Below are 13268 nucleotides of genomic sequence, written 5' to 3'. Positions count from 1 at the left end.
TTACATCGTTCACATAGTATACATCGTGATGTTGACAATATCGTTTTTACATCGTCAACATCGTATTGACATTGTGAACCAAGTCTTTACCTTTGTGTTTACATCGTTCACATCGTATACATCGCAATGTTGACAATATCGTGTCAACATCGTGTTTATGTTGTATATTGACTCTATAACTTTCTGTTTACATTGTTAACATCGTTTATATCGTGATGTTTGAATATTGTTTATACATCATTTACATCATCAACATGGTATAAATAATGTGTACCAAGTCTATACCTTTGTATTCACATCGTTCACATCGTATACATTGTGATGTTGACAATATCAATAAAAAGTTTTTTTATTCATTCATATAATAATTATTCAATGAAGTTTGTCGAATACATATATACAGTTTGCATTTTTATGTTTTTTTTAACAACAAATATTTTAATTAAATGTGATGTTATAGCTCTGATTTGACACAAAATAGTGTCAAGATAGTTTGTTAACACAAAATCTTTTTAACGTTGTATACATAACGATGTTTACGATATCAACAATGTTAACAATATATAAGAGTTAAGACAATGTAAACGATGAACACACAATATCATGTAAACATTGTATACATCGCGATGATAACAATATCAACGATGTCAACAATATATAAGAGTTCAAACAATGTATACGATGTTGTGTCACAACATCGTGTTAACATTGTATACATTGCGATGTTAATGATGTCGACGATGTAAACAATATATAAGGGTTCAAATAATTTATACGATGTTGACACAACATTGTGTTAACATTGTATACATCACGATGTTAACCATGTCAACGATGTAAACAATATATAAAGGTTGAAACAATGTATACGATGTTGACACAACATCGTGTTAACATTGTATACATAGCGATGTAAACAATGTAAACACAATATATTTTCTAGATTGTATATATCGCGATGTTAACAATGTCAACAATGTAAACAATATATAAGGGTTCAAACAATGTAAACAATGTTATCACAATATTGTGTTAACATTGTAGATATTGCGATGTCTACAATATTGATTAATCATCGTGCATTGGAAATGAATGACAAATAAAGGGCTGCGCTTTAGCGCATGATACGCCCGTTGCTCTTTTAACTTGTCTTTTATGCTTTAAATGAATTTATATGATCAACTAGAAATATATATACAAATCAAAAGGGATGTTACATTAATATATTCACCAAAGATTCATAAAATCCCCCTTTTTTAAGTATAAAAATTCATTACTTAAGAAAACGTAAAATCTAAAATTTATAAAAATGGAAAGGGAGCTTATGTCAATAGATATAAACAATTTATCAAAGTTGCATAAAATTTTGTGAAAGTGTTAGTTATTGTCCCAAATTGGAAAATCACCCCTTTTTTAAGCATAAAAATTCATAACACGGAAATGTAAAATCTGAAATTTATAAAAATTGAATGGGAGCTTACATCAATAGATATAAACAATTCACCAAAGTTTCATGGACATTGGTGAAAGTCTTTTTGAGTTATTGTCCGAAGTGTTGAAAATCCCCCTTTTTTTTTTATGAATAAAGCCCCATAAATCCAAAACTTAAAATCTGAAATTTATAAAAATTGAAAGGGAGCTTACATCAATAGATATAAACAATTCACCAAAGTTTCATGGACATTGGTGAAAGCCTTTTTGAGTTATTGTCCGAAGTGTTGAAAATCCCCCTTTTTTTATGAATAAAGCCCCATAAATCCAAAACTTAAAATCTGAAATTTATAAAAATTGAAAGGGAGCTTACATCAATAGATATAAACAATTCACCAAAGTTTCATGGACATTGGTGAAAGCCTTTTTGAGTTATTGTCCGAAGTGTTGAAAATCCCCCCTTTTTTATGAATAAAGCCCCATAAATCCAAAACTTAAAATCTGAAATTAAAAAAAAAACAAAAGGGAGCTTACGTCAATAGATATAAACAATTCACTTAAGTTTCATGGAAATTGGTGAAAGTGTTTTTGAGTTATTGTCCGAAGTGTGGACGACGGACGGACGGACAGACGGACGGACAGACGGACGGACAACTGTATACCATAATACCTCCCGTCTAAAAGACGACGGGTGTATAAAAACTAAACATTGACCAATGAACCATGAAAATGAGGTCAAAGTCAGATGAACCATGTCAGACAGGTATGTACAGCTAACAGTTCTTCCATACAACAATTATAGTTGACCTATTGCTTATAGTTTAAGAAAAACACACCAAAACACAAAATCTTAACACTGAGCAATGAACCGTGAAAATGAGGTCAAGGTCAAATAAAACCTGTGTGACTGGCATATAGATCATAAAACATTTCCGTACACCAAATACAGTTGACCTATTGCATATAGTATTAGAAAACCAGATGCTCCGCAGGGTGCAGCTTTATAAGACCACAGAGGTTGAACCCTGAACGGTTGGGGCAAGTATGGACACAACATTCAAGCTGGATTCAGCTCTAAATTTGGATTGTGATTAAATAGTTGACACAACATAGGTTTCGGACACAGAATGAATGTGGTCTAATAAACTTAAAATTTGTCTTTTGCCTTTGAGCAATTCACTATGCTGTTGAATATTAATCCTCTCAAAAAAATGTTTGAAGAAATTTTCTTTTTATTTATGAAATCTGAAATGAGAAAAATTGAACCCCCCCCCCCAATATTTTTTTCACATCCCCCTTTCCCTAATTCCAAAATTGATGAGTTTGCAACAGTAACTACTCATTTAAATACATCATAAAATATTAAAATGTAACCAGATGCTCCGCAGGGCGTAGCTTTATACGACCGCAGAGGTTGAACCCTGAACGGTTGGGGCAAGTATGGACACAACATTCAAGCTGGATTCAGCTCTAAATTTGGATTGTGATTAAATAGTTGACACAGCATAGGTTTCTGACACAGAATGAATGTGTTCTAATGAACTTAAAATTTTTGTTTTCTCTTAGAGCAATTCACTATGCTGTTGAATATTAATCCTCTCAAAAAAATGTTTGAAGAAATTTTCTTTTTTATTTATGAAATTTCAAATGAGAAAAATTGAACCCAATTTTTTTAATCACATCCCCCTTTCCCTTATTCCAAAACTAATCTAACAAAAAACTAAAACTAACAATAACTACTCATTTAAATACATCATAAAATATTAAGATGTAAAAAAACTGCTTGTTATCACTGAATGGTAAAGATTATTTTAATTTATCAGTTGGTAGTAAAAAGTGAATATACATTGTATATTGTATATAACAAAGATTTAAGTTGATTCTGGACAAAGAAAGATAACTCCAATTAAAAAAAAATCTTGCTATTGCACAATATTTTGCAATTAGATGTTTCTTGCTTACTATTCTGGACAAAGAAAGATAACTCTAATTAAAAAAAAATTTGCTATTTCACAATATTGTGCAATTAGATATTTCTTGCCATTGCGCAATACTGTGCAATTGAAAAGACTTGCTATTGCACAATACTTAATATAATAATTTTAGATCCTGATTTGGACCAACTTGAAAACTGGGCCCATAATAAAAAATCTAAGTACATTTTTGGATTCAGCATATCAAAGAACCCCAAGATTTCAATTTTTGTTAAAATCAGACTAAGTTTAATTTTGGACCCTTTGGACTTTAGTGTAGACCAATTTGAAAACAGGACCAAAAATGAAGAATCTACATACACAGTTAGATTTGGTATATCAAAGAACCCCATTTATTCAATTTTTGATGAAATCAAACAAAGTTTAATTTTGGACCCCGATTTGGACCAACTTGAAAACTGGGCCAATAATCAAGAATCTAAGTACATTTTTAGATTCAGCATATCAAAGAACCTAACTGATTCATTTTTTGTCAAAATCAAACTAAGTTTAATTTTGGACCCTTTGGACCTTAATGTAGACCAATTTGAAAACGGGACCAAAAGTTAAGAATCTACATACAGTCATGACAGTTAGATTCGGCATATCAAAGAACCCCAATTATTCAATTTTGATGAAATCAAACAAAGTTTAATTTTGGACCCTAATTTGGACCAACTTGAAAACTGGGCCAATAATAAAAAATCTAAGTACATTTTTAGATTCAGCATATCAAAGAACCCCAAGGATTCAATTTTTGTTAAAATCAAACTTAGTTTAATTTTGGACCCTTTGGACCTTAATGTAGACCAATTTGAAAACGGGACCAAAAATTAAGAATCTACATACACAGTTAGATTCGGCATATCAAAGAACCCCAATTATTCAATTTTTGATGAAATCAAACAAAGTTTACTTTACCCCTTGGGCCCTTATTCCTAAACTGTTGGGACCAAAACTCCCAAAATCAATCCCAACCTTCCTTTTACGGTCATAAACCTTGTGTTTAAATTTCATAAATTTCTATTTACTTATACTAAAGTTATGGTGCGAAAACCAAGAAAAATGCTTATTTGGGTCCCTTTTTGGCCCCTAATTCCTTAACTGTTGGGATCTCAACTCCCAAAATCAATCCCAACCTTCCTTTTGTGTTCATAAACCTTGTGTTTAAATTTCATTGATTTCTTTTTACTTATACTAAAGTTATTGTGCGAAAACCAAGAATAATGCTTATTTGGGTCCTTTTTTGGCCCCTAATTCCTAAACATTTAGAATCAAAACTCCCAAAATCAATCCCAACCTTCCTTTTGTGGTCATAAACCTTGTGTCAAAATTTCATAGATTTCTATTAACTTAAACTAAAGTTGTAGTGCGAAGACCAAGAAAATGCTTATTTGGGCCCTTTTTGGCCCCTAATTCCTAAACTGTTGGGACCAAAACTTCCAAAATCAATCCCAACCTTCCTTTTGTGGTCATAAACCTTGTGTTTAAATTTCATGGATTTCTATTTACTTAAACTAAAGTTATAGTGCGAAAACCAAAAGTATTCCGACGACGACGACGACACTGACGCCAACGTGATACCAATATACGACCAAAAAATTTTCAACTTTTGCAGTTGTATAAAAAGACCAAAACTCAAAAAAACTTAACTATAACCACTAAACCATGAAAATGAGGTCAAGGTCAGATGACCCCTACCAGTTGGACATGTACACCTTACAGTCCTTCCATACACCGAATATACTAGACCTATTGCTTATCGTATCTGAGATATGGACTTGACCACCAAAACATAACCTTGTTCACTGATCCATGAATAGAAGTCGAGGTCAAGTAAAACAGATATGAGGACCTTGCAAGGTACGCACATACCAAATATAGTAATCCTACTACTTATAATAAGAGAGAATTTAACATTACAAAAAATCTTAACTTTTTTTTCAAGTAGTCACAGACCATGAAAATAAGGCCTACGACATAAAACATGTGACTGACGGAAACTTCGTAACATGATGCATCCATATACAAAGTATGAAGCATCCAGGTCTTCCTCCTTCTAAGTTATAAAGCATTTTAAGAAGTTAGCTAATGCCGCCTCCACCGCTGGATCACTATCCCTATGTCAAGCTTTCTGCGACAAAAGTCGCAGGCTCGACAAAAACTATATACTTGCTTTGGCATGCTATACTTAATTTTACAACAAACTACTCAATTGTAAATTACTCTAGCTATAACAATCACTGTGTGTACCATATCAAGACATCAACTAGAAGTGGATAATTTTCAGGCTATATTTTTTATGAAACGTTCAGATTCTAGGATTTTTAATATCTTGATTTTATCAACCAAGAAATAAACTGTTGACAAAGATATACATGTATGTCACCCGTGTGTAGTTATATTGCTATAATGCAAACTAAAACGACAATATATCTATCCATGTAAATTTCCTGGGTACCCCGGTATAAAAACTTTCATTCTCAGTTTATGAGTGTTGTAGCTTTGAAAAAAAGTGATACTAATGTCTTGTCCTTTTGACTTTGAGATGTCCAAGGAAGTCAATAAACAAAATTTTCTGTTCTTTCAACAATATGTATATCCTACGGTTCCTAGCTCACATCTTGTCTTATTAAAAACCCTGTTCTGCTCTTTCAACAATATGTATATCCTACGGTTCCTACCTCACATCTTGTCTTATTTAAAACCCTGTTCTGCTCTTTCAACAATATGTATATCCTACGGTTCCTACCTCACATCCTTGTCTTAATTTAAACCCCTGTTCTTCTCTGGATAGACCGCCAATAACTGCTACGGTCCTTATATTAAGATGTACAGCAAATTTTATAGTTTCTTCCTCAATCTGCTGTGCCAGTTCACGAGTGGGTGATAAAATTATGGCATATGGTCCCTGATCTGCATCTTCCATTCTAAAATATTTGTAATAAGTCAACACTTTAATACAGCTATCCATTTTAGTTATAATATTTTTTATTGATATAATATAACTTTGTGATATATTGTATGAAACACAATGATTCATTTTGCATGTGAACCTTTATAGTTGGCTTTGGGTTCTTTGATTTATAGTTTATACACAACTACAAGAATTCAAAATTGTGGCCTATTGAATTCTTAGAGAGTGTTAACAGTACTTTCCATATACCCTTGACATGTTTCCATACTTATCTAAATAAATCTACTTTTTGTTACCTTTCAATTTTGGGTAATCCCTGGATCCATTTAAGCAGTGGTAGTAAGAAAGCAGCTGTTTTTCCACTACCAGTCTGGGCTACACCAATAATATCTCTGTTCTGCATTCCAATAGGTATGGCTTGTCTTTGAATAGGTGTAGGTTCCTATAAACAGATATAATCATTATTAAAAGAATTCACAGTACAAAATATGAAACAAAAATGTTATAAAATGTAAGTTTCTTTGATTGAAAACAAAGAATGATTTTAGTCAAAAGTAAAAGGATAATCTTTATATATATAGAGTATAACTGCAGTAAATAGTACAGGAAATAAAAATAACAACTAGATTGGCTGGCCGAAAACCTAATTACATAACTAACCTTGTAACCCACTCTTTCAATAATAGCCCAAAACGTAATTACATAACTAACCTTGTAACCCACTCTTTCAATAATAGCCCAAAACCTAATTACATAACTAACCTTGTAACCCACCCTTTCAATGATCGCCCAAAACCTAATTACATAACTAACCTTGTAACCCACTCTTTCAATAATCGCCTAAAATCTTATTACATAACTAACCTTGTAACCCACTTTCAATGATCGCCTAAAACCTAATTACACAACTAACCTTGTAACCCCCTCTTTCAATAATCGCCTAAAATCTAATTACATAACTAACCTTGTAACCCACTCTTTCAATGATATAAAACCTAATTACATAACTAACCTTGTAACCCACTCTTTCAATGATATAAAACCTAATTACATAACTAACCTTGTAACCCACTCTTTCAATGATCGCCTAAAACCTAATTACACAACTAACCTTGTAACCCACTCTTTCAATGATCGCCTAAAACCTAATTACATAACTAACCTTGTAACCCACTCTTTCAATGATATAAAACCTAATTACATAACTAACCTTGTAACCCACTCTTTCAATGATATAAAACCAAATTATACAACTAACCTTGTAACCCACTCTTTCAATGATTGCCTAAAACCTAATTACATAATTAACCTTGTAACCCACTCTTTCAATGATCGCCTAAAGCCTAATTATACAACTAACCTTGTAACCCACTCTTTCAATGATCGCCTAAAACCTAATTACACAACTAACCTTGTAACCCACTCTTTCAATGATAGCCTAAAACCTAATTACATAACTAACCTTGTAACCCACCCTTTCAATGATCGCCTAAAACCTAATTACATAACTAACCTTGTAACCCACTCTTTCAATGATATAAAACCTAATTACATAACTAACCTTGTAACCCACTCTTTCAATGATCGCCTAAAACCTAATTACATAACTAACCTTGTAACCCACTCTTTCAATGATCGCCTAAAACCTAATTACATAACTAACCTTGTAACCCACTCTTTCAATGATCGCCTAAAACCTAATTACATAACTAACCTTGTAACCCACTCTTTCAATGATCGCCTAAAACCTAATTACATAACTAACCTTGTAACCCACTCTTTCAATGATCGCCTAAAACCTAATTACATAACTAACCTTGTAACCCACTCTTTCAATGATATAAAACCTAATTACATAACTAACCTTGTAACCCACTCTTTCAATGATATAAAACCTAATTACATAACTAACCTTGTAACCCACTCTTTCAATGATATAAAACCTAATTACACAAGAGTGCACACACTGAAATGTCTCGCCTTCTTTACTAATCATTGATATTATGTTGATAGTCCTAAGTATAAAGCTTTATTACAACTGTCACATAAACTTAACATTAACCAAGATAGCTAAACAAAGACCAATGAACCATGAAAATGAGGTCAAGGTCAGATGAACCATGCCAGGCAGACATGTACAGCTAACAAAAGTTCCATACAACAAATATAGTTGACCTATTACTTATAGTTTAAGAAAAATAGACCAAAACACAAAAACTTAACACTGTGCAATGAACCGTGCAATTGAGGTCATGGTCAAATAAACCTGCGGGACTGACATATAGATCATAATATATTTCCATACACCAAATATAGCTGACCTTTGGCATATAAAATTAGATAAAAAGACCAAAACTTAAAAACTTAACTTTGACCACTGAACCATGAAAATGAGGTCAAGGTCAGATGACATCTGCCCGCTAGACATGTACACCTTACAATCATTCCATACAACAAATATAGTAGACCTATTGCATAAAGTATGAGAAAAACAGACCAAAACACAAAAACTTAACTATAACCACTGAACCATGAAAATGAGGTCAAGGTCAGATGACACCTGCCAGTTGGACATGTACACCTTACAGTCCTTCCATACACCAAATATACTAGCCCTATTGCTTATAGTATCTGAGATATGGACTTGACCACCAAAACTTAACCTTGTTCACTGATCCATGAAATGAGGTCGAGGTCAAGTGAAAACTGTCTGACGGGCATGAGGACCTTGCAAGGTACGCACATACCAAATATAGTTATCCTATTACTTATAATAAGAGAGAATTCAACATTACAAAAATTCTGAACTTTTTTTTCAAGTGGTCACTGAACCATGAAAATGAGGTCAAGGACATTGGACATGTGACTGACGGAAACTTCGTAACATGAGGCATCTATATACAAAGTATGAAGCATCCAGGTCTTTCACCTTCTAAAATATAAACCTTTTAAGAAGTTAGCTAACGCCGCCGCCGTAGCCGCCGCCGTAGCCGCCGCCGCCGCCGCCGCCGGATCACTATCCCTATGTCGAGCTTTCTGCAACAAAAGTTGCAGGCTCGACAATAACTAACCTTGTAACCCGTTCTTTCAATGATCGCCTAAAACCTAATTACACAACTAACATTGTAACCCACTCTTTCAATGATATAAAACCTAATTACACAACTAACCTTGTAACCCACTCTTTCAATGATCGCCTAAAACCTAATTACACAACTAACATTGTAACCCACTCTTTCAATGATATAAAACCTAATTACATAACTAACCTTGTAACCCACTCTTTCAATGATCGCCTAAAACCTAATTACATAACTAACCTTGTAACCCACTCTTTCAATGATCGCCTAAAACCTAATTACACAACTAACCTTGTAACCCACTCTTTCAATAATCGCCTAAAACCTAATTATACAACAAAGCTTGTAGCCCACTCTTTCAATGATCGCCTAAAACCTAATTACACAACTCACCTTGTAACCCACTCTTTCAATGATAGCCTTAAACCTAATTACATAACTAACCTTGTAACCCACTCTTTCAATGATCGCCTAAAACCTAATTACACAACTAACCTTGTAACCCACTCTTTCAATGATATAAAACCTAATTACATAACTAACCTTGTAACCCACTCTTTCAATGATCGCCTAAAACCTAATTACACAACTAACCTTGTAACCCACTCTTTCAATGATCGCCTAAAACCTAATTACACAACTAACCTTGTAACCCACTCTTTCAATGATAGCCTTAAACCTAATTACATAACTAACCTTGTAACCCACTCTTTCAATGATATAAAACCTAATTACATAACTAACCTTGTAACCCACTCTTTCAATGATCGCCTAAAACCTAATTACACAACTAACCTTGTAACCCACTCTTTCAATGATCGCCTAAAACCTAATTACACAACTAACCTTGTAACCCACTCTTTCAATAATCGCCTAAAACCTAATTATACAACTAAGCTTGTAGCCCACTCTTTCAATGATCGCCTAAAACCTAATTACACAACTAACCTTGTAACCCACTCTTTCAATGATATAAAACCTAATTACATAACTAACCTTGTAACCCACTCTTTCAATGATCGCCTAAAACCTAATTACATAACTAACCTTGTAACCCACTCTTTCAATGATCGCCTAAAACCTAATTACATAACTAACCTTGTAACCCACTCTTTCAATGATCGCCTAAAACCTAATTACATAACTAACCTTGTAACCCACTCTTTCAATGATCGCCTAAAACCTAATTACACAACTAACCTTGTAACCCACTCTTTCAATGATAGCCTTAAACCTAATTACATAACTAACCTTGTAACCCACTCTTTCAATAATCGCCTAAAACCTAATTACATAACTAACCTTGTAACCCACTCTTTCAATAATCGCCTAAAACCTAATTATACAACTAAGCTTGTAGCCCACTCTTTCAATGATCGCCTAAAACCTAATTACACAACTAACCTTGTAACCCACTCTTTCAATGATAGCCTTAAACCTAATTACATAACTAACCTTGTAACCCACTCTTTCAATGATCGCCTAAAACCTAATTACACAACTAACCTTGTAACCCACTCTTTCAATGATATAAAACCTAATTACATAACTAACCTTGTAACCCACTCTTTCAATGATCGCCTAAAACCTAATTACACAACTAACATTGTAACCCACTCTTTCAATGATATAAAACCTAATTACACAACTAACCTTGTAACCCACTCTTTCAATGATCGCCTAAAACCTAATTACACAACTAACCTTGTAACCCACTCTTTCAATGATATAAAACCTAATTACATAACTAACCTTGTAACCCACTCTTTCAATGATCGCCTAAAACCTAATTACATAACTAACCTTGTAACCCACTCTTTCAATGATCGCCTAAAACCTAATTACACAACTAACCTTGTAACCCACTCTTTCAATAATCGCCTAAAACCTAATTATACAACTAAGCTTGTAGCCCACTCTTTCAATGATCGCCTAAAACCTAATTACACAACTAACCTTGTAACCCACTCTTTCAATGATATAAAACCTAATTACATAACTAACCTTGTAACCCACTCTTTCAATGATCGCCTAAAACCTAATTACATAACTAACCTTGTAACCCACTCTTTCAATGATCGCCTAAAACCTAATTACATAACTAACCTTGTAACCCACTCTTTCAATGATCGCCTAAAACCTAATTACATAACTAACCTTGTAACCCACTCTTTCAATAATCGCCTAAAACCTAATTACACAACTAACCTTGTAACCCACTCTTTCAATGATCGCCTAAAACCTAATTACACAACTAACCTTGTAACCCACTCTTTCAATGATAGCCTTAAACCTAATTACATAACTAACCTTGTAACCCACTCTTTCAATGATCGCCTAAAACCTAATTACATAACTAACCTTGTAGCCCACTCTTTCAATGATCTCTTTGAGATCAGTAGGCAAATCAGATTCATCCCAATTACGGAAAGGATTTGGAATTCTTCCTCCCTTACACATGATATTGAAATCTTCTTTGAAAATACGCCAGTCTCTCTCAGCCATTTCACTTCTGGGCTTGTCTTTCCAGTGACGATCATCCCATTTCTGTTTGGCATCCCTCTTTGCTACATTCTTCAACCTCTTCCTGTTAATGGAAATTAGCAGCTCAGTCAAAAATATTGCTACAGATAGTGCCAATGAAGGTTGAAACTTATCTTTCATGATACAAAGCAAGTATTTAGAAATTGAGAAGAATCATTAAAACTATGTCTAAGACAGTCAATGAAAACAGTACCACTAAAATTACACTTACAAACTGTCACGAAAATAAATTTAAAACAAATAAAAACAATAGTGTAAGTGAACAGTTGTTTTGCTTAGCATCCCCCACTTGTAATTCAAAGCGTTTGAAAACAGGAAGTAGTGGTCCAAAATAGGTTACAAAATTTTGTGAAGTGTAACATTAATACATTAACATCTTGAAAAAACAAGAATGTGTCCAAAGTACACGAATGCCCCACTTGCACTATCATTTTCCATGTTCACTGGACCGTGAAATTGGGGAAAAAACTCTAATTTGGCATTAAAATTAGAAAGATCATATCATAGGGAACATGTGTACAAAGTTTCAAGTTGATTGGACTTCAACTTCATCAAAAACTACCTTGACCAAAAACTTTAACTTGAAGTGGGACGAACAGACAGACAAACGAACAGATGGAGGAACGAACAGACGGACGAACGAACGCACCCACAGACCAGAAAACATAATGCCCCTCTACTATCATATGTAGGGCATAAAAATCAAATTCCCATTTCAAAGAAAACTGTTGTTCATTACTTTTCAATACTAAATGTCAAAACAATCCAAATGTTTGGTCAAGCAGTACTTTGATACATAAGCATGAAGGATGGACATTTGAACAGACAAACAAACAAACTGAATAACTCACAGATAAGAACATCACTATACACTATATAGCTATCAATATTTCTTGCATTCTTACATTTTTGTTTGTTATTTTTTCCAATCAATGCAAAGTAAGTTTTACCAGATGGTAGAAAAAAATATACAATCAAAAATGCTTGTCATATCATTCAATCTTACATTAAATAATTGCATAATAAAAGATTTCTTATGGCAAAAGTTTGTTTAATTAGCTGGTATTACAGATTTTTATGAAATTTTGTATGCATTCTAAACTTGTTTAACTGCATTTGAATACAGTTTAATGATATAAGATTTTGTGAAAAGATCTATAAATTTATAGAATGCACGTAAACAGTGTTGAATAAAGCAAGATTTCACTTGCCAAATGAAGTTAATTATGTAAATTGTGTAAAAAGGTTTTGAATACAACTGGAAAGAAAACATTTCAATAAGCCCTAATTATGTTCTTCCAGAAGCAACAGAGATAATAACAC

The 13268-nt window shown here is 33.3% G+C and overlaps 1 protein-coding gene across 2 annotated transcripts in view; it reads right to left on the bottom strand.

Moving 5' to 3' along the window:
- LOC143065174 (putative ATP-dependent RNA helicase DDX23) overlaps nt 1–13268 on the bottom strand; it is a 57213-nt gene that overhangs the window by 18679 nt on the left and 25266 nt on the right. For both annotated transcript variants that reach the window (XM_076238586.1, XM_076238587.1), the window contains 3 exons: nt 11763–11988; nt 6618–6763; nt 6157–6334 (listed from right to left, as the gene is read on the bottom strand). In XM_076238586.1, the coding sequence (XP_076094701.1) occupies nt 6157–6334; nt 6618–6763; nt 11763–11988 (550 nt within the window). The remainder of the gene's footprint in view (nt 1–6156; nt 6335–6617; nt 6764–11762; nt 11989–13268) is intronic.

Source organism: Mytilus galloprovincialis, chromosome 2, assembly GCF_965363235.1.
Source record: "Mytilus galloprovincialis chromosome 2, xbMytGall1.hap1.1, whole genome shotgun sequence".
NCBI lineage: Eukaryota > Metazoa > Mollusca > Bivalvia > Mytilida > Mytilidae > Mytilus > Mytilus galloprovincialis.
The sequence above is the reverse complement of the archived record's forward strand: the minus strand, read 5'-3'. Positions and strand labels throughout refer to the sequence as shown.